The sequence below is a fragment of the Leguminivora glycinivorella genome, chromosome 10 (assembly GCF_023078275.1).
Source record: "Leguminivora glycinivorella isolate SPB_JAAS2020 chromosome 10, LegGlyc_1.1, whole genome shotgun sequence".
Classification (NCBI taxonomy): Eukaryota; Metazoa; Arthropoda; class Insecta; order Lepidoptera; family Tortricidae; genus Leguminivora; species Leguminivora glycinivorella.
In genome coordinates, this window is record NC_062980.1 from 9984792 (window position 1) to 10012177 (window position 27386).

General features: G+C 38.4%; 2 protein-coding genes across 4 annotated transcripts in view; one reads left to right on the forward strand and one right to left on the reverse strand.

Moving 5' to 3' along the window:
* Window positions 1-360: 360 nt before the first annotated feature.
* LOC125230273 (protein suppressor of sable) lies at window positions 361-7135 on the reverse strand. 3 transcript variants are annotated; one of them, XM_048135384.1, is made up of 2 exons: window positions 7008-7135; window positions 361-4537 (listed from the first exon to the last, which is right to left on the reverse strand). In XM_048135384.1, coding segments are annotated over exons 1-2 (3486 nt in total). In that variant the 5' UTR covers window positions 7010-7135; the 3' UTR covers window positions 361-1053. The 3 variants fall into 3 exon arrangements, with proteins under 3 accessions (XP_047991341.1, XP_047991342.1, XP_047991340.1); XM_048135385.1 differs by lacking the exon at window positions 7008-7135 and adding an exon at window positions 6721-6993; XM_048135383.1 differs by lacking the exon at window positions 7008-7135 and adding an exon at window positions 6050-6514.
* Window positions 7136-7669: 534 nt separating this feature from the next.
* Window positions 7670-27386, forward strand: part of LOC125230207 (ubiquitin conjugation factor E4 A) — a 32595-nt gene continuing 12878 nt past the window's right edge. The window contains exons 1-11 of the mRNA XM_048135291.1: window positions 7670-8492; window positions 9287-9418; window positions 10015-10178; window positions 11011-11190; window positions 11812-11964; window positions 15969-16137; window positions 17343-17478; window positions 18115-18309; window positions 18972-19142; window positions 21005-21128; window positions 22124-22269. Of these exons, the coding sequence (XP_047991248.1) occupies window positions 7859-8492; window positions 9287-9418; window positions 10015-10178; window positions 11011-11190; window positions 11812-11964; window positions 15969-16137; window positions 17343-17478; window positions 18115-18309; window positions 18972-19142; window positions 21005-21128; window positions 22124-22269 (2204 nt within the window). The 5' untranslated portion in view covers window positions 7670-7858. The remainder of the gene's footprint in view (window positions 8493-9286; window positions 9419-10014; window positions 10179-11010; window positions 11191-11811; window positions 11965-15968; window positions 16138-17342; window positions 17479-18114; window positions 18310-18971; window positions 19143-21004; window positions 21129-22123; window positions 22270-27386) is intronic.

Consider the following 27386-nt stretch of genomic DNA (forward strand, 5'->3'; position numbering starts at 1 on the left):
CATTCATGTCATATTTTAATGCCCAATAGCATATCTGCAAAAAACCTTTCGGCGTATTTATAACAAAATTAATTACCATTATTACCGACGTAGAGAAGTATTGCGTGTTTTATGCCCAAATTTATAATATTTATTGCATTGCATTGAGTAATTAGTAACCACATAAATAAAATGTTAGGAAGAGTTACCATACGTATTGGAACTATTGGAAGTTATAATATTGATGTTGGTGTAAGAAAAACGCAATATTCCCGAATTATGAAAAAAAAACAGGATTCTTATTGGTTGATGGCCCATAATTAATTCCGTTACAATTTGTAACAATATTCAAGTATTTAAGGTGACAAAAGGAATACTCTCTCAAATATAAACAATTTATTTTGAGTAGGCTCGTTCTCTCCCATCGCTACACTTAATTTACAAAATACGGCAAATTCTACCTACAGAGTAAACTTGTATAGTTTAGATTTATGTAAAACATTATATTATTGCTTTTCGCTTGTCATACTTTTAATGTTCCTTTAACCAAAATACACAAATGGTAAAATTAGTGACGGCGACAAGAATAAACACTGAATTACAAATTACAAAAATCTAAGACTGTTTAACGGAATCGTAACAAATAAGAACCATTCATAATAAAGAATACAGGCTTAACTTCATGGAATTATTCACTCGAAACAGAAACAAAACAATTCACACCATATTCTACCACTCAGTCTTAAACAATTTGGCTCTTAAGCAATGAGTTCTTGCTACGATAGAAACCTTAATTCAATGATTAATAGGACATAATTACATTAATGATATTACTGTTCTCTAGAACCTGCCAACTACATTACATGTATTCGAATATTTACAATTCCTACAAAACCCTTAAATATCGAATGATCCATCTTGCTTTCATAAAAATATAAAAATAAACTGTACAATTAGTCTGTCATCATAATCACCGTAATCACAATTTACATTTTGCGGAAGGGTGGGTTACTTATAAGTAAAAATAATTTAATTGCCATAGTAACGTTACTGTTAATGACTTGTTTAATATACTTAATGTTTCCAACTACCTCTATCGTTGTAATTCTTACGATCTCTATTACCCCGTCCCGAACCCCCACGATTCCACCGATCGTTACCACGTCCTCTATGCCCTCCCCTATTTGGGAACCTCTGGTAATTTTGTTCCCCATCGTAGTTGTAATCATTACCAGGTCCATTGAAACCCATGTTTCCAAAATTATTGTTAAAATGATGTGGAATATTTGGTGCTATACCTAAAAGACCCGGCGCAGGGCCGGGGCCCCCACGTGGATCCGAAAAAGGCTGATTGAAATTTTGCATGTGTCCAATATTCATTGCACCGCCCATATTCATCGGCGGTAGATTCATTAAATTCATACTAGGATCTGTGGCGCCCCCCGGTATATTAGTGTTTATACCAAAGGGATTGGAATTTTGATAATTTAATGGAGTCTTGAGTAGAGCTTCTTTAGGCTTAGGTAAATACGAAAACTCGCCATTTTCACCTAAAGTGATACCCAGATTAGTGAAGATACTACATAACATACTATTACTTTGTACTATACTAAGGTCAAATGTTTTGCCACTTGTTTTATCTTGCTGAAACTGTTTCACCATTTGTGTAACAGGCGCTAAATGTTGATTGACAAATATTTTTTGAGTGGAACTCAAATCTTTATACCAGTTAGAATTTTGTAATATCGTTTGCATATCGAGAGTATTAGGTTTTTGTTCTAAGGAAATGCCGTCGCTATTTTCTTTAGGTTTTCTTCGAGGATCCGTCCTTGGGCCCGTTGCGACCGGTACAGCCTTAACAGATTTCTCACTGTCACTGTTCGACTCGTCCAATGATAACCTAAACACTTTCCTTAACCTAGGATCTAGTAATGCTTGTGACTTAGCAGTACTGTTTCTAATGTCTGTATAATCTGGCCTGGGAATGTCTATAGGCACTAGTTTATACGTTATATGTGGGTGGCTATTGATTGAGCCATCTATTTCGGACGCTGGAGTATAATTGGGTATTGCTTTGAAGGGTAAACCTAAACGAAAGTCAATGTCTCCACTAGTTCCCTGTCGTAAATCCGTATCTCCGAAAGCAGGAAGATTAAAGTCAGTTTGTCTCAGATCTACGTCTGACCTACGCCGTCCATCGGTTGGCTCCCCATCTACGCATTCATAAATTGACACTCGCGGTATTTTTTTCGCTGGTTTTACTGCCTCATTTGGTTTATCTGGAGAGCGTCGAGATCTAGGGTCTCTAGACTTTGGAGAACTAATGGCTTCGATATTAGGTTCAACTTTGTTTTCTTGTACTTTATTTTCTTGTAAGTTATTCCGCATAGTATTTAATAATTTGGTGACATCTTCGCTTATATCAATTTTAGAAAGATCTCCGATTTTACTTAAAACAGCTGATGGTTCTATAACACGTGGTGCTGGCGCCTGTGGAGAAAGTGATGTCTGAGGTGACGAAGCCGGTGACTTCTTTTTGGGACCTTTTTCCTCATCGCTAGAGTACCACTTCTCATCTATTAATAAATTATTATCTTCATCGTCCGTAGTTGATCGGCGATGTCTTTTTTCAGGATACTTAAATATTGGTTCCGGCTGAAGAAACCTTATGTCTACATCGCACTCTTTTGAAATGGAACTTTCTTCAAAATGAGTATTTCTTGAACTGTCATCAGTAAAAGGAAGCACTCTATGATCGACATCCTTAGATTCGTTCGGGATCACAGACTTATCACTATCATACGTTTCATTAGAAACGTCGACGTTTTCTTTATCTTTGAATTTTAAGGCATCTTTTGTATACTGGTCTATGTCAATCATGTCTTTGTTTGGTTTTAAATCAGTTTTCAATTCCATTTTACTACTCAAACTGTCCTCATTTTTCGGGATTGGGACAGATGGTTGAAACCTCATGTCAACGTCTTTCCCGGGTAAGTCTGGTACAGGTAAGTTATTAAGCGGCGGAGCGACGGGCGGAACTCTTAGGTCCAGATCTTTATTACTAGACACGGCTCCCAAAAACGATGAAGATTGTTGTTCAGCATTTGAATTTATGAGCCCTAGTTTTTGAATACTCATTGTGTTTAGCTGTATTTCTGTTATTTGCTTAAGTGAAATTCCAATGCTGTTTAAATGCATTACAGTCAATTGCCCTAATTGATCTAAAGTTTCGACGCCCATTTTAGTCAGGTCAGATATTTGTCTAGGTGTTAAAACTCCAGTCAAATTTTTAATACTGAGGACATTCGTACCCGCATTTGCATTACTATTAGGTGAAACATTAAAATTTTGATTTGACTTATCGTTTTGCCACCTAGATTGACGCACCTTAGGCGAAATCTTACTTTGGTTGAATTGGGGCGAGTCTGTCGTATTCTGCATGTTTGGTATATTAATTTCGAATAGAGACGGAATATTTTTTTCTTGGCTGTCATTATTTTCTGAAAATTGTTGTATGAGTTTTGCTTGAGTTTGCTGCATCATTTTAAGGGCACCTTCTCTGTTTAGTCTTGGGAAATCACCCAGTATTTCTTTAGGTGCAGATTCAATATGTTTCAAAAGAATATTTTTCAAATTTTCGTTTAAGGGTTTTCCGTGTGCAAATTTACATTCATCTTTATAAATACATGGAAGACCGGTATGGTAATATTTACAGGGAAAATCAGCATGCATGTAAAGACACTTGTCTCTTTTGGCGCAACAATCCATAAGATAAAATTTGCACAGCTCCATTTTACGAGGAGGTAGTGCGTCATGTGAAAATATGCAGTCGTCGCCCTTATGACATTTACCTTGCATAAAGTATACACAGACACCGTCCGGGTCTTGCATAGGATGAGCACCTCTTCTTCTATCGTTTTTATTATTTTTATTTCGGTCTCTCTGAGGCGGCCTCCTTCTTTGCTGGGGATGTTGAAGATTCCTTTCTTCATGGCTACTATCAGATGCATATGAATCTCTATCGTCATCGCCATACACACCCATATCAGATTCTCTGTTAACTGGAGAAGCTCCTCTGACACACATCATCTCACTTTCGTCCATTTCATCGGAATATGCTTGTTTTTTACGCTTTTTATTAGGTCCGTCAATACCATCATATTTTTTTCTTTTCCTGCGTTTTTTTCTATCCTCTCCTTCCTCAAACGGCATTTCTTCTTCATCTTCATTTTTATTCATTTGTTTTCTAATAGCTTTTTCAACATCTCCCGCAAAATCTTCTTCATTTGTAACAAGATATTTACGATTTTTCTTGTTTTTATCCTTAAATTTTTGTTCACCTTTGCGAGATTTCTTTTTTTTCTTACCTTGTTTTGGATAATACGAGTCTTGTGGTTCAAATTTGTCTTCAGATTGTTTGTTATCATCTAATTGAGTAGGTAAGTCTTCTTTTTTCTCATCGTGTGTAGCCTCTTGGACATCTTCGGCGTCGCTCTCAATCTCCCCATCTTCCAAGTCATCTATATTCGCTGCAGTGTCAGCCATTGTAATGATGTTCCTGAAATTGAAAGAAACAATTATTAAAAAAGAGAAATGAACATTTATATGAACCTAAACGGTTTTTCTTAACTTCTCGCGATTCCGCACACTGTAAAGACCAAGAGGCCTAAATCTTAAAAATGACTAATTATGACTCACTGTTACAGTATGCATATAATTTCGCCTTCGTGGTGGTGTATAAATAATTATGTGTGTACCTTCTGATTTTAACAGTGTGAAACATATGGTGTTAACTGTTGCCAAGTATCTAAGGACTTCATAGATGGCGCCATAATTTATTGTCCCAGTCTCAAGATTTTTTTAATGTATTTTGGCTTAAAACACTGGAATCCAAGACAAAATATTACGATAAGACGTGGATTTGGCAAATTTCTAGGGACAGGATGAGCTACGAACAATGGCGCCACCAAGAAAACTTTAGATCGACCAATCCTTATTTTAAACAATTCAATCAATAATTGGCCTCATACAGTAAAAAACTGAATCAATGAATCACATGGAAACCTTTTTATCCATCGATTTTTTTCATTGAGATTATATTTCAGACATTAGTAAAGGTCAGAACAGTAATTTAGTTACTCCGCAAAGAAAAATTTTACGAAATAATAATTTCGGCTCACACCAGAATGTATTAAGTGGTAAACTAATTATCAAGCATTTTACAATAGGAATCCCTAGTTAAATTTATAATATTAATATAATTATGTAACCAATAATTTCGAATAATAAGTACCTATAGTAAGCATCTGTACTAAAATAATAATGTATCATGCGTAGATTTAAAGGTTTAACTGAATTCAAGAGCATTTTTTAAAGAACTTAATTGACCTTCGTCCCATAATACTTATCATTTAATTAATCGGAACTCGTTGTAAGTAGGTAATTTTTTTATCATTATATCGAATAAGTGATAAATCATGCCATTAATTTAAATAATTTAAACCCTATTTCAATACGTCATTGGGTATTTTATTTCCGTATCGTTCAAGCGAATAACCTAATATGCCTATCCCTGTAGTGTTAATTCCATAATTTGTAATTCTACGGTAACGTAATTTTTAAAATAAAAATGAAGCCTTAAGTCCACAATGGACACTTTTTAGAAAATTAGAACACAACACGTCATTGAATAACATTGCAAAACTTGGCAGGAAGCAGCCCGAGCAGCCATATTTGTTCTTATAACCCGACCAAATTAAAATGGTAATGCATGAGAGTAGCGCGTGGGAATATTGATTTTTATGAGAAATACGTCACTGGAATTAAGTTAAAATGTTAAAAATGCCATTTATGTACATAAAATCAGCATAGATAAGTAATAAATTAATAATAGTTTGCTGGCGTTGCACAAGCATTCACTAAAGCGATAGTAGGTATGGGCATACCCATTTTTTCTTTGTTCAAGATAATTAATTAAACATTATTACGGAAATACATTGAATAACAATAATTTGAACCCTTTGGTATATCAATGTACTGAAATAACTTTCCGTCGTCTTAAATACTATACCTAATATTCGCCGAGACAATAAGCATTGGAAATTTATCTCCAAAATTCACAAATTAGAAGTTGCGTAGTAAGAAATAACATTGATTGGCAGAGAAGTCAGTACTGTAACTGTTCATAGCCACTACTTTCAAGTAAATTAGTAGATAGAGCTGGGTGCAGAAAGCAGTGGGTGGCCGTTCACATTTCACAATGTCTTGCTATGCGCCGCGCTCTCACGACGGAATGAATGACGCCAGCCTTCTAGAACAGCGTATCTATGTGTTGTATCCTGATTCGAGGTCACACAGCGTATAACGCTCACTCACACTTAGCCACAAGACATTCTACTGGCGTATAGCGTTCTACCTACTGTGACTTGATACCTAGGTACATAGGCTACCATCATGATATAGTCGTATAATACCTACCTACCACCTAAGATAAAAGTAACAAATTTATGGTAAAGGAGACTGGATTACAAATATGTATCTCGCCCTTTTACTACAATAGAGAAAGTACAGTAAATTATGGAAAAATACTAAAATGCAAACAAAAACCGACACCACTGAAGCTTCGAATAATGATGAAACAAAACAAATGCATTTAAGCACTTGGTGTTCATTCATATAACAATTAAAAATATCATGCACTTAAAAATAGAAATAGTCTTACATTATACTGTACAAACCTACCATTAAAGGTATCGCAGTAATTATGCCATTAGTTATTGCGACCTTTATCCGCCATTTTGGCAGATTACAGGTGGCAAGAAATTGATGATAATGCGCATTTGAAGGGGCCTTAATTTTTAAGATTTATCACTGTGGTTACGTTTATACCAATTGGTGTGTAAAATGAATGCTGCACGTGTAGGTATTTGGCAAAATCTTAGCTTCAAAAGCACTATGTATTTTAGAGGGGACACGCATTCATTATGGCCTAAGAAGTAAATAATATTAGTAAGTGTTACCAATCTTACATTAATGAACGATTCACTATGTGCAACTACTATACGCCATGTAAAATGGAATTATTTCATAGCATTGCTGCATAAAGAGTAACGATCGGGTACGCAATAATGATTTCGGACGACGACTGCAGCGTACAATGGAAGCGTTGTAGCAAATATTTAGTTCCACTTTTGTACACATTTCCGGTTATGGCGCTAATGTCGGCCAGCTATGGATCATCGTGGGATCATCTGACGGAACTGACAGTATTCTTTAGCATCCTACTTTATTTATTTTTGATAAAACTACCTTTTTAGCAAATATATTATATTACTGGAAACAAAATATATATATCAAAATAATTATTTATCACATAATGTTGAAGATTTACACAATGTTTTTTAAAAGGAATCAAATGTATTAGTTTTTCTGACTATTGCCAGTCAAAATATAAATTCCAGGGTTGTCATGAACTTGTCTGTTTTTGGATTCCAATAAATAGAATATGATTATTATTTATAATTCTGTAATTCAATTTATTTACTGACTTTATCTAGTATTATTTATTTATACATATTTAAAATTACAAAATTAATGATTGTAAAATCTAATGCTCTTATAATATAATAATAACATTCTGACAATTTCAAAACAGAACGATGAAATGTCATATTTATCAATTTGTGTGATAGTGAATTTTTGTCATAGTTTCAAATGCAAAATTTGATTAATCATTTTATCAGTATATTAAGACAAGTTTCCATGCTAGCAGTCGTGCTCGCAGGTCATAATATAGGTCTATCAGAAATGAAATAAGACTGGTGTACATTTTGATTCACAATTTATTTGATTACGCTTTTTTGTCTGTAAGATTTTAACAATGTCTGAGCCAAATAACCCATTTGCTGGGCTGCTGGGAGTCTCAGAAGCGAAGGCAACAAGTAATAATACAAATTTTGTAAACCCTGATGCATCTCTTCAAGAAAACCCTAAGAAATCACAAGAGGATGAGGATGCTGAAATAATCAACAACATTGTTGAAAATGTTTTTCACTTCACGATAAATGCAAATGCAATAAAAGGACCTCAAAACAACAGACAGTTGGTATTCTTAGAAGAACTAGCAGAAGCGATGAAACCTCGCATTCACATAGATTTGGAGGCATTGGAACAAGCATTGTTTGAAAGACTGCTTTTGCCAGAGGTTGAACTGTGTGTTATACCCAAAAATAATAAAGTATTTCAAGAACATGTGGTCCAGAAGCAAGTGTTTGCGTATTTGTTTAGCTCTATTCAGAACCTTCAATGCTATGAGAATCATAGTTCTATTGTTGTGAAAAACGGAGTGCAAAAGATGCGAGAGCTAATTTTCAGAAATGCTGTAACAGCTCTTAAGCAACCAGCTCTGTTTGAGGGTCAGGACTTCACTATGCAACTTGTTGAATTATTGAAACATGTTGACCCTCAGAGTCATGCATTCTTTATTGACATTGTGAAGGCATTTATTTTTGATGGTAAGTGTGCTTGAATATAAGATTATTGACAATCTAGCTACCCTTTTAAAAGGTTTCCCATGCATTTTGAATTTCCCAAGTTTTCCCTAGGGTCTACAGTAAGGAGTTTTTCACAATAGGAGTATACAGATTTCTAAAGAGGTAGGAGTCCAATGTCCATATGCTTGAATGCAACCATGTGGTTTAAAATAAAGTTGAAGCTGTATTTGTTTTGCTAAGGTACAGCAGGGCAAATCTTGACTGGGGGGCAAATGTAACTGGTCCATTTTTTTCCATGTTTAACAATGTTTACATTGTTAAATAGTATCCACCGGTTATATATGGTAGGTGTGTTCAGTGGATACATGTAGAACTCAACTTCATAGTGTAATAATAGAAAAAATTGATTAGTTACAATAAAATTGTCCCCCAGTCGAGATTTGCCCTGCTGTACCTTATATTTTTCTTTGTTATTCTTTGGCTAAAGGGTAATTTTTTTATCTACCCGAAATCATTATTTCAATCAATAAATGTGTATTGATGACCGGTCTGGCTCAGTCGGTAGTGACCCTGCCTGCTAAGCCGCGGTCCTGGGTGGGAATCCCGGTAAGGGCATTTATTTGTGTGATGAGCACAGATATTTGTTCCTGAGTCATGGATGTTTTCTATGTATATAAGTATGTATTTATCTATTTAAGTATGTATATTGTCACTTAAAACTCATAGTACAAGCTTTGCTTAGTTTAGGCCTAAGTTGATCTGTGTAAGGTGTCCCCAATATTTATTTGTTTTATTTATTTATTTATTGTCTGCAGGTGAAGATGGAGTTCAGGAGCAATTACGAGATACAATGGTGCCAGTGCTACAAATGCTACATGCTGAAGTAAACAAGTCCAATATAATCAACCTGCCTATCTACATCCTTCCATCAATACATATCTTTGCCAGTAAGTTTTTCATTTCTAATTTGTCACAGTAAAAAGTGCTTGTAACAAAAAATATGGCCGAAGGAAACAAAAAACCATGTGTCTGGCAATGTGTTAAAAGTTTGAATTACAATAAAATAAAATAGTACATTATGATACAGTGCGTAAAAAAAGAAGTTCGAAATGAGTGGCTATAAATCAACACGAGTTACGAGTTTCCTTTTCGCACGTGTAGCGTACGACATTTTTCAGTACAGATGGCCCTCTGAAGTTTCAACCAGACATAATGAACCACTTCTCGCACTAGTGCGTAAAAATAACACCATCTGTACTGAAATAGTACATTTCGATACAAGTGCGAAAAAGAGGAAGTTCGAAACGAGTGGCGATAAATTAAAACACGACCGAAGGGAGTGTTTTAAATCGACACGAGTTACGACTTCCTTTTTCGCACGTGTATCGAACGACGTTTTTCAGTACAGATGGACCTCCGAAGTTTCGACCTACCATATAATGAACCACTTCTCGAACTAGTGCGTAAAAATAACACCATCTGTACTGAAAAGTTAATTATGACTTTATTGGGGTCAATATGTGTGTGTTTTTTTTTATTACAGGTAATCCAAACCTAGCCCAAATTCTAATGGAAACATGTGAACCAAAAAATAAAACTAATGGAAGGTTTTATCAAGACTCAGTTATAGGTGCACTTCTGAGCCTATCGGTTCTACCGAGAACATCTTCATCATTCCATCAGTTCTTTGATAACCCAATGGATCAGGTAATAAGTTGTACCATTTTTTTTAATATTGAAATATGTCCTTGTGGTGACGGGTTAAGCAATTTCACCACCCCTATATGGGTTAAATTGTGGTGTAGGCGAGAGGCTGGCAACCTGTCACTGCAATGTCAGAATTTGGATTTCTTTCAACCCCTTTTTGCCAAGAGTGGCACTGAAACTTAGTAGTTCATGTGCTCTGCCTACCCCTTTATGGGATACAGGCGTGATTATATGTAGTATGTATGTATGAAATATATGGATGTACTTACGTTAATATATCAATTGGCGACGTGTTTCGAGTCATATGGAGCACTCGTGCCTTGTGATGGGTCTCCATATGACTTAAATATGTCGCCAATCGCGATATATTGAGTACGTCCGTATTTCTGAATATGTCTCACAAAAGTCTAAGGGACCGTCCACACTCAAGAGACGCATGTCCGCCGACGCGGAACGGACGTCAGCGCCACGCCGCCTGAATGTAATTTAAAAAACGTCTCCTCAGTACATTTTGTATAGGAAGGACGCGCAAAGGACGTCGCTTGGCGCGCCCCAGGCGACGCGTCTTACGTCCTCCCTATACAAAATGTACTGAGGAGACGTTTTTTAATTACATTCAGGCGGCGTGGCGCTGACGTCCGTTCCGCGTCGGCGGACATGCGTCTCTTGAGTGTGGACGGTCCCTAACATTAGTATACAATTCATATTTCTTTTCGATCGTTTTTAATTTAGAGTAGGTAATCAATCAAATACATAGAGGGTAAAATCACTTGTAATGTATTTAAATACAAATCAATAAACTAATAAAATATATATATATATATATTTACAGTCTGCAATATCATTGATGGAGTCATCTATATGGAATGCATCTTCACATCTGACTAACAATCTTCATAAGATATTCCTGACATTGCTCAAAGGGGGTCCGCAGATGAGAAACCGTTTGTTGACATGGATCGGAAACTGCTTAAAAACGAATGTTGCTAAAGGCAAGCTGTGGAATGTTCAGGTAAATTTAATAATGGTGGAGCCACATAGTGAGGATATTCCAAGCTGCTTCCCAGCTAAAATTTCCTTGCACGCTGCATAAACACTATCAAAATTATATTACTGTATAGTTATATTACAATTATAATTATATTCAAATTTATATACTTAAATATAGATACAAAAATTATAAAATGATTTGTTTTGTATATTTTTAGCTAAACAATTGAAGGGTCTCCACGGAAGACCAGCGTCAGGGTCCTCCAGGTCCCATTGGCATGAAGCTGGTGTAGACCTTTTCTTAGCTTTAATACAATAATATTTATTATGTTAGTGTTATTAGTTAAGTTTAAATTAGCGTTTTTAATAAAGTTTCTTCTATTCTATTCTATTCTATTCTATTTATTCGAAAATATGTTTTTACAGATGAGTAAATCCCATTGCATAATTAAACTAAAATTTATAAACAGTAAATAGGTACATAAATTACCTAAACAATTGATTTGGGCGATGACGTAAAGCGTGACTGCGTTGCATCGTTGGCCTCATTGTGTCGAATCGGTGTAGATCTTAGTTTAATGAGCTTTACAAAAGCTTCCATCAACATATTTGTTCTATAAATACTTTTTCCACTGTTTTCCAGGCTGGTGAAGTAAGTGCAGCAACTCTGAGCTGTGTATCAGATGGCTTCATGTTGAACCTCGGAGCGGTACTTCTCCAGCTGTGCCAACCGTTCTGTACCACTGCCGATGACTCCAAGTCGCTCAAAATTGACCCCACGTATGGTGCTGTACCTGTAAGTTCGCATTTTTATATACCAGTATAGCGGTTTCTTTAAAAAAAGCCATACTTCTCATAAGTATTGTTATAGGCATATAGGCACTGATTTTTAACATATTACCTCATTAAAGTATATAAACGTTTTAACTACGCAACAAGATCAACAAGGGACATGAATAGAAAATAGCTACCTGTTGGTAAAAGTTCTGTATAGATCGGCTCATATGACCCGACAACCTTCAAGAGTGAACAGGCATCTTCTGGGCGAGCTCACTCCATCGTAGGCCACGTCTTTGCCGTTGGCTAGTCTGTGGCAAAGAGTAGGCCCTTTTATAGTAAAAAATAAAAAAACAGTGAAGAAAATAATTTAGACATAATAGACATAGACATAGAAAATTTTTATTCAACATCACATGAAAATGTTACAAACAATGAAGTGTTACATTAGGATTTGATAAAGTAAAAAAACTTAAATCTAGACTAAGCATCTAAGAAAATGAGTTATACAGGTGAGATTAAAATATTCATGTGCGTTAAATAGGAGCTTGCCTCAGCATAATGTTGCAGCATGCTAACTACAACGCTGGTTTTCAGGCAGACCCTTGATATATTGTCACCTTACAGCTGTTAGTCGAAAACCGATTGGCTTGAAAATTGTGCTGAATGTGGAGTTGTGTGTAAATAAAGAAATGGTAGAATGGCATTTTGGAGTAGTGTTCGCAATAATATAATATATATAGTCACAAGATCGGAGTACGAGTAGGAAATAAATATAAAAAGAGAAATATTTATAAAATGGCAAAAACATATAATAATTTAATATATACACGTTAAACTTCCGTGAGACATATTCAAATAATTAATTGAAATACGGTTGTACTCACGTTATTATATCGCTATTGCTGCGACATGTTTCGGGCCAATTCGGAGGCCCCTCTTCAGGCGTATAGGAGTTCACGCGACGGCTAGACTCCGCAAACTGAACGCGCCGCTCGCCGCTCCGCCCGCTGCGCGCGCGCTGATAGGACGGGGAAGGGGGGCGCAGAGCAGTCTGCTGCTGTAGTTGTTGTGTAGAGTTCTGGTAGCGCGGCTGTGTCGACCGATGGAGGTAAGCACACTGCACTCACAATCGTGTGGACACAGTGAGTGCAGTGTGCTTACCTCCATCGGTCGACACAGCCGCGCTACTGCACTCACAATCGTGTGGACACAGTGAGTGCAGTGTGCTTACCTCCATCGGTCGACACAGCCGCGCTACCAGAACTCTACACAACAACTACAGCAGCAGACTGCTCTGCGCCCCCCTCCCCCGTCCTATCAGCGCGCGCGCAGCGGGCGGAGCGGCGAGCGGCGCGTTCAGTTTGCGGAGTCTAGCCGTCGCGTGAACTCCTATACGCCTGAAGAGGGGCCTCCGAATTGGCCCGAAACATGTCGCAGCAATAGCGATATAATAACGTGAGTACAACCGTATTTCAATTAATTATTTGAATAATTTAATATTAATTTTAAGATACAATCAATATAAATATTGTTATAAATATGTCGGTGTGGCTCTAGTACCAGGAGGTAGCATGTTTTGAATACTTAAAAGATGTTTTTTTACCCTTAATTTAAAACTGGTAATTATATTTAAGTTTTTGAGAGGTGGAGGTATATTGTTCCAACATTTAGTTGCAGTATATTTGAAACTACTTCGAAACGCAGCAGTTTGACAACGTGGTAATATCAGATCGTTACATACCGATCTGACGCCATATAAGCTCGACCGGCTTGAACGCCACTTGAACTTATCGTACAGATATTGTGGCTCTGAGGTTTTAAACACCCCAAACAATAACGATGACAGGTGCAGCTCTCTGCGTAGTGCCATTTTCAGAATTCCTGCCGAGTTCAAGTAAGACGTCACATGCTCGCGAGGCGGAATTCCGAAGCAATATCGAGCACATGCATTCTGTACCCTCTGTACTACACGGTCTGTGCGGGCTAACAAGCGAGGACCATAGACCAAGTCAGCGTAATCAAATTTGGAAAGTACTAAAGAATTACAAAGTTTAATACGCAAATCGACACTAAGAAAATTCCGTATTCTATAAAGTATTTTGAGTCTATAAAATGCGTTTTTCGTCACTTCTGCGATATGCCCTTCGAAACGCAACGACTCATCCATTAGTAGTCCTAAATTACGTTCTTCGGATACACGTTCTACTTCATTTCCCGAGATTATAACTGTTGGTTTATGATATTCGATGAGCTTAATCTGGTTTTCAATAAAACGAAATGAACAAATAGTTACTACATTATTATTATATTTTATGAATGGCACTCTTATTTACTACATTCACAACAAATGTTTTGGAATAACTCCAGCATTAACTTGTTTACCAGCCTCAAACGCTTCTCAAACGGATCACACGCGGCACGCACCGTTTTCTTCACATTTCATCCCAAATACTCTCGATAACCTTTTTGAAATGATCTAGGTTTATGATTTTATTAAAATTTAGTCTTCAAAGCATGTATGACCATACAAAATAGTCTAATACGCCTAAACCTGGAGGCCTGGGTGACCACTCATGTTTCGGATAAAAAACTGCCAAATTAGTCTGAAACTACGCTAAAATACCATTTGCCGAATGTGCTGGAGGTGCGTCTTGTTGGGACACATGATACTCATTCCCAAGCATCCCTTTTAACTTTAAGGCATTTTTTTCTCCAAAACCTTGGTTTTAAAGAAAAAAACGTTGATTTTAACACTTTTATCTGTAAGTACTGAAGGTAGTTTACCTCGCTTACATACTGCATCCCACACCTGGGCCGATGGTGAGCTCTGGAACCTAGGCACATTTTTCTAGTTGCCCGGAACGTTATCTATCCTCGGTACCCATAATAGTTTATTTTGGACACGTGGCGTCTGTTTTATCACATACAGATTCTCCTTATAAAAAATAACTCGTCACCTGCGTGCCGAGCAAGTATTTTGTTGGCAATTTACCTCTTTGTTTTTCTTAGACACTTCGGAAATTTCATGTACTTTGTGCTTGTATTTTATTAAGAGGAATATACTCTTTAGTTTAAATAAGAATTTGATGGCCTGTGATCCCTATATCTTTAGAACTGAAGTAAAATGTGAGTATTCGGACTTATTGGACACGGTGTATTTGGATTTAACACCAAGCAGTTAGATTCTGACCAAGCTGTAATATGTTCTAAATCTTCATTTAATTTGGCTATAGCTTGACTCGTATAAGTTGGATTAAAGGAGATGTAGATCTGAATGTCGTCCGCGTATAGGTGATAATTACAATATTTTATGACGTCACGGACATCCGCTGTATAAAGTATAAAAAGCAGTGGACCTAAGATAGAGCCTTGCGGTACCCCTCTGGAGACAGCGGAAGGCTTTGACTTTGCACTTACACCTCTGTCATTTTGAAGTTTAACAACCTGCGTACGACCACTAAGATAACTGGCAAACCATGCAACTGTATGTGACCCAAAACCGTAATACTCCATTTTAGACAACAACAACTGAGGGTTAATGGCATCAAATGCACGAGAAAAGTCAAGGAGTGCCATTATCGTCCCTTGGCCCACGTTTTGTGCAGATAAGATGTTGTCGATCACATCCAGTAATGCCGTTGTGGTGCTACGGGCCTTGCGGAAACCTGATTGCAGGGAGGGAAGCATTTTATGTTTTTCAAGAAAAGCTGATAGTTGCATATATACCACTCGTTCGAGTATTTTAGATAAACACGGTAAAATACTAATAGGTCTTAAATCCTTAAGGCTAGAGACATTACTTTTTTTAGGAAGTGGCGTTATTAATGCCACTTTCCAAGCATCAGGAAAAACAGAGGACATAATGGACTTGTTTATTATGGACGTTATCGCGCCTAGAGAATGTGGAAGAGTAAGAAGCAACATGTCCAAAGAGATTTAGAGAGCATGACTATCACTTCACCCATTTCCAACCTGTGACCATATATTTTTTTTAATTTTTCTTTTCCTATTATTCTCCAGCCAGAGGAGTGTGAAGCAAAATCAGTACATCTAGATTGCCTGCATAGCGAGACGAGCCTGCTGCCATCTAGGGAGGATGAAAACAACCAATCTTTGAAGCGGCCCACTGCTGAAACATACAACTTTGTTACTGAGTGCTTTTTCATGACGCAAAAATGTATTGATTTGGGTAAGTCACGAAAACTTACAATATGTTTTATGTCCCCCGTGCCCGTGTGGTGACGGGTTATGTTCACCAACCCCTTTCTTCCCGTGGATGTAGTAGAAATCAGCTGTGGGATATGGGTTAAATTGTGGCGTAGGCGAGAGGCTGGCAGCAATGTCACTGCAATGTCACAGTTTCGTTTTCTTTCAACCCCTTATTTGCCAAGAGTGGAACTGACACAAGTAGTTCCATATGCTCTGCCTACACCTTTATGGGATACAGGCGTGATTGTATGTATGTAGGTAAATAAATAACTTAAAAGGAACTTAATATTTATTTACGTGAACATACAGTAATAATAAACTGAAACTTTTCACGTACTGTGCTCATTTTAGTTTCAGTTTTTGTAGTAAGTAGAGAAGCTGGTCTATTAAGTGTGCTCACTTAGGGCCAGTTGCATCAACCACATTTAACAGACACATAAACGTCACGCAGCAGAAAACTATGGAAATTCACGTACAAAAAAATTACGAACGCTTAATTTGGTTTGATGCAAGTGCCTCTAGGCAATGCGGGTGTAAAAGTTCATTCAAGAAAAAAAAATAGCGCGTGGAGTCCCTCTGCGCGGAAGAAATGAAACTTCGTGATGTTTCTTTTTTTCCAATTCGAGTTGGCAATACTGAGCGTTAAACGTGGTAATGAGGAGGCACACTGATATTTTATCCTGCCAGGCGGCGCCTGTGCAAGTGTCTAGGCATGTCACTGTCATTCATATGTGAGAGAGAGAAAAAACATATCATCTTCTCGCTCTCATGTAATGATGTATGGACTAATAGGGTGGCGCCATCTGTCATAACCTTTGAGTGTGCGTCCTCATTGGAAGTCGCATTAGAAGTTTCACTTCAATACAACCTGCCAGCGTATTATGCTTCCAATTTTATCACTTATCCACGTGGATAAGACATCTGTCACTCTCACACTGACATACTTGCCAAAGCGTGACGGATGTCTTATCCACGTGGATAAGTGATACAATTGGAAGCATGATACGTCGGCTGGGCCCATAGACAGTGGGTAATCACTCTCGCTCCGTGGCGAATGAAACGCAACTCTATCGCTCTTCTGTATTAGTGCGACTGCAACATAAACATTTGCGTACGGGTCCTGTTATTTTAGGCTGCACTGTTTTTGATTTAATGTAGTATAATATTTATTTTGTGGTGTTTCAGGAGTCCGAGTGTGCGCAGAGAAGCTGTACCGCTGCGGACAAGATTTAGGGCGCGCACAGCGAGCCATGGCTGACGTGGGCGGCGCGCACCACCTGCTCGAGCCCATGCGACAAAGAACTCACCATCTCATGACGAAGTAACCATTTTGATATACAAATACATACAATACAATAAAATACAAATACTCTTTATTGCACACCTCAATACAGGAAACAACATATTAAGTATAAACAACAACTTAAGAGGTAAAACAAGAGGCGGTCTTATCGCTAAAGAGCGATCTCTTCCAGTCAATAATAAATAATAACCTGACCACAAAATTACAATTTTGAAAAAAAAAACCGACATAGTGGACCGATTTTCATGAAACATGGCTAAGAACACTCCAGACTAATTCAGCTTTGAAACAAAAAAAAACTAAATCTAAATCAGTTCATCCGTTCGGGAGCTACGATGCCACAGACATACACACACACAGACAGATAGACAAACAGACAGACAGACAGACACCTCAAACTTATAACACCCTGTCGTTTTTGCGTCGGGGTTTAAAAATGGAAGTTAACCATTTTGTTTACAAAACATATTTTGGATATTGTTACAACACAATAGCTTTTACCATCGCACAAAATAATGCGCAACTATTTTACTACAAGAATGTAACATGAGTGTCGCCTTTTCGATCCCTGTAGTCGTGACCCCACATATATTTTATCTTCCACTGAACTTCCTTTCTTCCATTGTCTTTATGATATGATATTTTTTGTTATAGATTTGTAAGCCTTCGCTGCGCGCTTCTGGAGAGTGAGATGCTGACCAACCTAAATCGGCTACAAGCCACCACTTGCACTTGGCTCGTGCAAGTGGCCATCCGACCCGATCCCCCTACGCCACAAGCAAACTACGCACCCACAACCATTGTTCCTGTGGATATGCCTATTCGGACACCGCCTCCTGATACATTACGGTAGGTACGAAGCGGTTAAAATATAAAGAAGAACCGTTTCCAAGAACCTTTCTCGCTTGATAACATTTCACATAAATAAATAAATATTATAGGACATTCTTACACAGATTGACTAAGGCCCACGGTAAGCTCAAGAAGGCTTGTGTTGTGGGTACTCAGACAATGATATATATAATATATAAATACTTGTATACATTGAAAACATCCACGACTCAGGAACAAATATCTGTGCTCATCACACAAATAAATGCCCTTACCGGGATTCGAACCCGGGACCGCGGCGTAGCAGGCAGGGTCACTAGTCACTACCGACTGCGCCAGACCGGTCGTCAAAAACCAATGGGGAACTTTCTTGAGACCAGCAATACTCTATCTGAAGCCTGACCAGAAACATATGACTACGCGCCATGTTGCGGAATTTCATTAGAACTATTTTCTTCATACTAAACTGAACTGTCACCCCATACATCAGAATAACAGCGCCCTCCTGACAATAGGCATATATTTCTAGTCCGGCTTTACACCACTTGTAAATTCTTGGCTAATACAACCGTCAGATTTGATTACATTAGAGGCATTCAGGCGCCTACAAATAGTTACCTGTTCAGACAACCCTAAATCTTTGCACTAATAAACACTCAATACATGCAATTAATTCACAGGTGCATCCCAGAATTCGTGCTTGAGAACATAGTGGTGCTGGTAACAATGGCGCGACGCACAGTGGGCGCCATAACGGAGGAAGCGGATGTAGCGGGGCTACTGCAGCCCGCGCTCACACTAGTGCTCACCTTCATGGGCGACTCTGGCCGTACCTACAACCCTCACCTGAGGTAAGATCATATAGTGCCGCTGAGAACAATGGCGCGACGCACAGTCAGCCATAACAAAGGAAGCGGACGTAGCGGGGCTACTGCAGCCCGCGCTCACACTAGTGCTTACCTTCATAGGCGACTCTGGCCGCACCTACAACCCTCACCTGAGGTAAGATCATATAGTGCCGCTGAGAACAATGGCGCGACGCACAGTCAGCCATAACAAAGGAAGCGGACGTAGCGGGGCTACTGCAGCCCGCGCTCACACTAGTGCTTACCTTCATAGGCGACTCTGGCCGCATCTACAACCCTCACCTGAGGTAAGATCATATAGTGCCGCTGAGAACAATGGCGCGACGCACAGTCAGCCATAACAAGGGAAGCGGACGTAGCGGGGCTACTGCAGCCCGCACTCACACTAGTGCTCACCTTCATGGGCGACTCGGGCCGTACCTACAACCCTCACCTGAGGTAAGATCATATAGTGCCGCTGAGAACAATGGCGCGACGCACAGTCAGCCATAACAGAGGAAGCGGACGTAGCGGGGTTACTGCAGCCCGCGCTCACACTAGTGCACACCTTCATGGGCGACTCGGGCCGTACCTACAACCCTCACCTGAGGTAAGATCATATAGTGCCGCTGAGAACAATGGCGCGACGCACAGTCAGCCATAACAGAGGAAGCGGACGTAGCGGGGCTACTGCAGCCCGCGCTCACACTAGTGCTCACCTTCATGGGCGACTCGGGCCGTACCTACAACCCTCACCTGAGGTAAGATCATATAGTGCCGCTGAGAACAATGGCGCGACGCACAGTCAGCCATAACAAAGGAAGCGGACGTAGCGGGGCTACTGCAGCCCGCGCTCACACTAGTGCTTACCTTCATAGGCGACTCTGGCCGCACCTACAACCCTCACCTGAGGTAAGATCATATAGTGCCGCTGAGAACAATGGAGCGACGCACAGTGGGCGCCATAACGGAGGAAGCGGACGTAGCGGGGTTACTTCAGCCTGCGCTCACACTAGTGCTCACCTTCATGGGCGACTCGGGCCGTACCTACAACCCACATTTGAGGTAAGTAACAATACAAGGATACCCCTATTAAGCAGTCATACCATCATCATCCTCCTTGCGTTATCCCGGCATTTGCCACGGCTCATGGGAGCCTGGGGTCCGCTTTGACAACTAATCCCAAGATTTGGCGTAGGCACTAGTTTTACGAAAGCGACTGCCATCTGACCTTCCAACCCGAAGGGTAACTAGACCTTATTGGAATTAGTCCGGTTTCCTCACAATGTTTTCCTTCACCGAAAAGCGACTGGCAAATATCAAATGGCATTTCGCACATAAGTGAAAAACTCATTGGTGCGAGCCGGGGTTCGAACCCGCGACCTCCAGAACGAAAGTCGCACGCACTTACCGCTAGGCTACCAGCGCTTACTTATTAAGCAGTCATACCATCTAATACAATTTTTCGGGTGTCAGCCAAACACTTACGAAGACGAAAAGAAGCTTTAAGAATAGAGCATTCACATTTTTTCACAGACATTAGTATGAAGTAAATGGAAAACATACTGTTATTGGCCGGGTCTGACCGAGAAGCCTCGTGCGCGCACGTTTGCCTAGCCTGAGCCAATTTTCTTGGCAAGATGGCGGCCCTCAGTCAGCTATTCAAAATTGTTCCGTACATATTTTATTCGACCCGGTAATTAGTCATGGTCGAAGAATCGGTCAAATATTGGCCATGGCGGAACTTAAAGTTTCGCAATATGCCGAAAGCGATATGCGCAATGGTAACCGACATGGTTGAAGTTGAGGTGTTCATAGTCTGTTCAGATTCGTGAAGTTTTAAAACTTCTTTTTTTTTTGTGTTTCAGGGCCCGTCTAGCAGAATGCCTGGAGGCGATGTTGCCAAACCACCCCGACGATCAGCAGCCCTTAAACAGTCTTGCGTCCTTCTACCGCGAGCAGTTGTTTAAGGAACATCCACACAGATTACAGGTTCGTTCAAAATTACTTTGAAATATAGAATGAATCTAACCTTTCCTAAGGTTAAGGGGTTGACAACACCCAACTGCGCAAAAATGATGTTACTTACGCAGTTTTTTAAGACAAACTATTAATTTTAATAAGGCATGTAAATTATATGTTATTATTCAATTTATTCATTATATTTCAATGAACATAACCGTACTCGATACACGATTTAACGAAATCGGCTCGATAGAAAAAAATTGCAAAGATTGGTCTCGAGTTCGTCATTAAACGGTTCTATGTCGTTCTATTATTCACTTAGTTGTCTTTAATTAAAATTACAATAACAAAAAAATACATATCTAAAGCACTAAGTAAGTAAGTAAGTAAATATTCTTTATTGCACCACAAGGATCAGGATCAGGAACAGATTACAAATAGCAGACATTAAACATAGGTATAGGTAGTACTAACGAAACATATTGCACAAATAATGCATCTTTCTATTTTATTTTAATATTTTTCCGTATTTTTCGTACCTAGCCGCCCTGTTTTAGTGACATCGCGCTCTCACTTACTCCCATGCGAATAGACAGTGTACGCTAGCGTCAAGGTCATTGGGTGATGTCAGCGTCTTAAAAGATCAATTTATCCTAAGCTCGCAGCTTTGGGACATAGTCTCACCACTTCGGCCTGCCTTTTTAATAATTTAGCTATAAAATCAAATGTCGAATTACCAGTTAAATTAAATTGACTCACATTGAAATAAAACTAAGTAAACGATTATATCTCGTAGGTATAAGGAATTTATAATCTTACTCATCGAAACAATTCAAATTTAAAATTATTCTTGGCCTGAGAACCCGAACTGGATCTTAGATCTCAGATACTACTGTGTCGTTAAACGACGGTCTTTGGTGTCAGAGTCTAAATTTTCAATTAAATCGATGATTTTTAAACGCTATCTCATCTAAAATAAAATTACAAAAGCCTTCATTAATATTTGATGTAATTATTTTTAGTTGGTACCCTGCCTTCTGGATGTTTTCGTCGGCATAGAAATGACGGGTCAGAGCGTCGCGTTCGAGCAAAAGTTCAACTACCGCCGTCCCATGTACCTTGTAATGGACTTCCTATGGACCATGCAGGAGCACAAAGATGTGTTCACGTGAGTATATCAACCAGTTAGTGTTTCTTAGTAGATGTATTTAGATAGACATATATAACTCCGTATAGACAGATAAAGTCTATGAACAAAACGTACCTCAGTACCATTCAGAAAAAGGTACGGTGGCCTAGATGGCATTACACCTTTGGGGTATGCTCAGCTAGATGGCGCTAATGTTAATATTTGACATTTTAACACATATCATATCAAGCTAAGAATATGGAGCAAATTGTCAAAACTGAGGTTCAAAAGTTTTAAGCCTGTGTCAAGAGATGGCAGACTGTGATTACACATTTTACTTTGACAGTAACTCTCTATTGATTTAGATAAATGTCGACTGCGAGTTGGACTTTATACCTTGCAATAGGTATTTTATGCAAAATGTATAATGATAATTCGCAGTGAATATGCGGATCACACCTAGCGAGACCAGGCATAACTCGCGTACAGTACCCGGTACTTCGTAGAGCGTTGTCTCTGTCTTGCTTATGTCAATTGTCTCTTTCCAAAGACCGATGTGCATTCTTTATCGCCTTTTACTGTACTATAAGCTGCAAAAGTGCATGGAGTAATCATGAATGAATTCATTGATAAATCGCCATGCACTTTTGCAGCTGATAGTACATTGATGTTTGCCGCGCGAGCACATTGCCTCATCACGTGCCTCGCTCTGTGTGGACCTGCCTAATGTGACGTAAGAATTCTAGTTTTCTATAAATCAGCCATAATCTTGTGTCCAGGAAATACAGAACTCACAGAACATACGTAATGTGATGAAAATAAAAACACATTTCAAAATTCCTGACTACTACCGTACGTAACACAATCTACATACTTTTTTAGGAACCTATTTTTTTGCTATAAGTACGAGTATTATGAGTTGGTGATTCCTAAATACATGTGATTTAGCATTTTGGTTATATAATGAAACGTTTTTATTTTATGCTTGTATGAGAGATCATATCAATTCAATTATGCGACCGAGTATGTTAAAGGGGTATAATATGCAGCCTTTTGTCTAAAATAATAATCAACGTTTTTACTTCAAGAAAGGTAACTAACTTCCAAGGAACAAATTAGCTTTACTCAAATGTCATATGACCTGTAGTGACTACTAATATGATGAAATAACTAACTTCCAAAGAACAAATTAGCTTTACCCAAATGTCATATGACCTGAAGTGACTAATATTATGATAAAATAATTGTAAACATTTATTTGTATTCTCCATTTAAGCGATCCTAATTAAATTTGTTTTTGGGATAAATTTAAATATGTAATTCAATTGGCAAATATGGGACATAATAAAACTGCGTTGGTTATAAATCAATGACACCAATTATATATTTACTCGTTAGAAACACATCAAATATTCAACAAGGGAGTAAAATCATAAACATGGTTACTATTAAGTTACGTATAATGAAATAGTAAAATATGCTTATTTTTAATTACAATTTCATTAGTCAGTTTCATCAATTTATTCAGGTAGTTTTCATTAATTAATTTTCATAGTTAAATACGGGTAATTATTATTAAATAATCAGACATAAACAGGGTTGTAGAGTTGTTTATAACGAAACACTAAAACATTAACTTTTTAATTACATTTTCATTAATCCATTTCATAAATTAATTCAGACAATTTTCATTGAATAAATTTATAAATTAATTCAGGTATTTATTAAATAATCAGATTAAGGTACTTCAAATAATTTCATAAACTAATTCAGACAATTATTATTATTATATAATCAGATTAAGGTACTTATCTCTGTTCGTGGCGCTGGTAGAACTAAAAGTGACTGCTCGCCGACGAGCAGTCCCTTTTATAACCAGTCCAGGTAAACTTGCCAGACCGACCCGGTTTCTTTGTCTACCGACATTATTGCCATAAATTTAAATGTTTGAGAGAAACGTACCTTAAAATGTTACAATTATTAAACATTATAATGGCAAATCCAACACGGCCATACTGACAAGTACTTCGATCTCGAAGTACAAAAGTATTTACATAGTTATACATCTTAATCTTACTCTTATATTAAGTAGCCACAAGCCTTGTCATGTAAGCCCCATCACCTGCTGCCCGTGAAGCCAGGCAAACATCAGACTTGTGACCGACCAGCATTTTTTGTAGCTGTGGGCCCTGGCATGAAAGCTCCGTCACCTGTTGCGACATGACGTCGAGCAATCATCAGACACACAACCGACCAACAGTATTTTTGTAGCTATGGGCCCTGGCATGAAAGCTCCGTCACCTGTTGCGACATGACGTCGAGCAATCATCAGACACACAACCGACCAACAGTATTTTTGTAGCTGTGGGCCTTGGCATGAAAGCTCCGTCACCTGTTGCGACATGACGTCGAGCAATCATCAGACACACAACCGACCAACAGTATTTTTGTAGCTGTGGGCCTTGGCATGAAAGCTCCGTCACCTGTTGCGACATGACGTCGAGCAATCATCAGACACACAACCGACCAACAGTATTTTTGTAGCTGTGGGCCCTGGCATGAAAGCTCCGTCACCTGTTGCGACATGACGTCGAGCAATCATCAGACACACAACTGACCAACAGTATTTTTGTAGCTGTGGGCCTTGGCATGAAAGCTCCGTCACCTGTTGCGACATGACGTCGAGCAATCATCAGACACACAACCGACCAACAGTATTTTTGTAGCTGTGGGCCCTGGCATGAAAGCTCCGTCACCTGTTGCGACATGACGTCGAGCAATCATCAGACACACAACCGACCAACAGTATTTTTGTAGCTATGTGCCCTGGCATGAAAGCTCCGTCACCTGCTGCACCATGACGTCAAGCAATCATCAGACACATAACCGACCAGCAGTATATATACAATTGACAACATTTCATATTTTTGAGTACTACTTTTTATTGTTTGGTTTGAAAGAACTCAATACTAAAAGATACACGTATTTTTTTTTTCCAAAAACTGCTATTTTAATGAGAAAGTCGCTTATTACTACTTCGAGTAGAAAGAGCTTAAGAAGACACAGCTTTATGACTTCACATGTGTTGATTCATACACTTAAGAAAACGACGAAATAATTTCCAAAAAAAAAAAAAGTTTTAACATTCAGCTTAAACAGTCCGGTATGTCTGACTGTCAAGTGTCACTGTCAAACTCAAGTGACTTCCTAACTGGAAGTTTCTTTTGTTATAGTGACAGCTCTAAATCAGCTATTGAGGTCACTTCCCCATTAAACTATTTTTTAAGATTTTTTTGTTATCATAAAAATACGGGGAAAAAAATTATATTAATATTATATCTCGAAATGGTTTTCGACTTAGGGACACTGAAAATTTTGAAACGTTGTCAATTATACATAGTATATAATATATATTACACATTTTATTACATATGTATATATCCAACACGGCTAATCCGGACTTAAAGCAATCGGCAAAAAAGCTACCTTTTTTTTCAGTTATTTATTGTAACCTTAAATTAATGTAACAGTATAGCAAGTACACAATAAATTTAGCCAGTTTCTTTTTGCGGAATGCTTTAAGATAATCAGCACTTAATATGGCCATTTACCATTTTGTATACTATTTTACATTTTCTTTACAGATATAGCATCATCGATAGGTATATCTTTCATCAAGTTTTATCACAAAATGTTTTTATCTTTGTACTGTACTGTAAAAAGATACAATATCCTAGGACTTCAATTAATCGAGCTATATATTTATTTCTGATTACTTCACGATCAATCAACAAGTGTGAATATTATTATATCTTCCAAACAGCTCGGCCAGTCTGACCTAACGACATAATATTTTATGAAGGGCATGTCATGTAAGATGCAAATGCCGTACAAACTGAAAACTCATCTTCCCTTATTCGTAGCTTATTACATGGTAAATATCGCTTTATCAGCAACAGTTTTCAGTAAATAGTATACCTAATATATTTATTAAACATTACAGTATCACATATTAACTATGTAATGAGCCATCTTGAGAAGTAAAGCATAAATGTGACGAATAATCAGGAAAAAAAAGCATTTAGAATCGCCCACTTATTTATACAGTTATATTTTGAAAATGGTCCCTTTTCCCAAAGAATCTTATTTATTTGAATCTATTCACACTATTTTCCGTAGGTACTCTACTCAGCATGAAAGATGAATAAGTACCTACCTAGTGACCCTTTTTTTTTGCAGAATCTTGTTCTGTGAGATTTGTATTATTGTTCATAATTTAATTTATTAATCTAATTTTTTTTTTTGCTTTCCTTTTTTTAATAATGACTTTCTTGTTGGGAGACCAAATTAATTTTATTACATAAGTAATAAAATTAATTTGGTTAAATTAATTTTATTACATAAGTAATAAAATTAATTTGGTTCGTATAAACGAACCCGCTGATATGAAAACACTTTTTTTTTTGTTAAATTTGACAGTCGCCAGGATCCCTATCAGGAACCACCCGGCAAATCACTTATTAAATTAGAAAAAAGGTTTTCTTTTTTAACCGTTTTCATACATTATAAATTTGTCAATCATGTGAGAGACCCGTAGAAACAATAAAGTCAGTCTCAAGTAAATGACGACACATGTAACAATAAATAATGACTAGTTTTTTAAAGGTGCGCGGGGCCCGAGGGCCCCGCGGTGTTCTTTTGTGCTTTGCTTTATTGTTTTTTGCTTTGCTTTATGTTTTTTTGCTTTGCTTGTTTGATTTATTGCTTTGCTTGTTTGCTTTTTTCTTTAGCCTTTGCGTGCTTGGGAGCACTCTCTGCCCGCAGCTCGGCCTGCGGCCTCGCGTGCTTGGGAGCCTGTCAGACACGCTCCGGGCCTTCGGCCCTCCGCGTAGTTACTGTGGGCGTTGTAGGGAAGTTGGAGCTTAAACACGACCCAATAGTAAAAGTGTCTTGAGAAGCTCACGACGGGCCTGCGGCCTGCGGCCTCCGGCCCGTCGTTTCGCTTCTCTAAGACACTTTTACTATTGGGTCGTGTTTAAGCTCCAACTTCCCGGTCCGCCAGAGAGCCGATCAGGGACGCTCCGGGCCTTCGGCTCTACGCGGAGCTCGGCCTTCGGCCTTCGCTGGGTTTCGTTTCGAAGCTCCGCGTCGGGCCT

Excerpts from the sequence above, each read along its gene's own strand:
- LOC125230273 (XM_048135383.1), bottom strand. The coding sequence starts at position 6,075 with ATGCTTATTGTCTCGGCGAATATTAG. Across the intron at positions 4,538-6,049 it reads ATTGTCTCGGCGAATATTAG|GAACATCATTACAATGGCTG; the intron begins GTATAGTATTTA and ends TTTCAATTTCAG.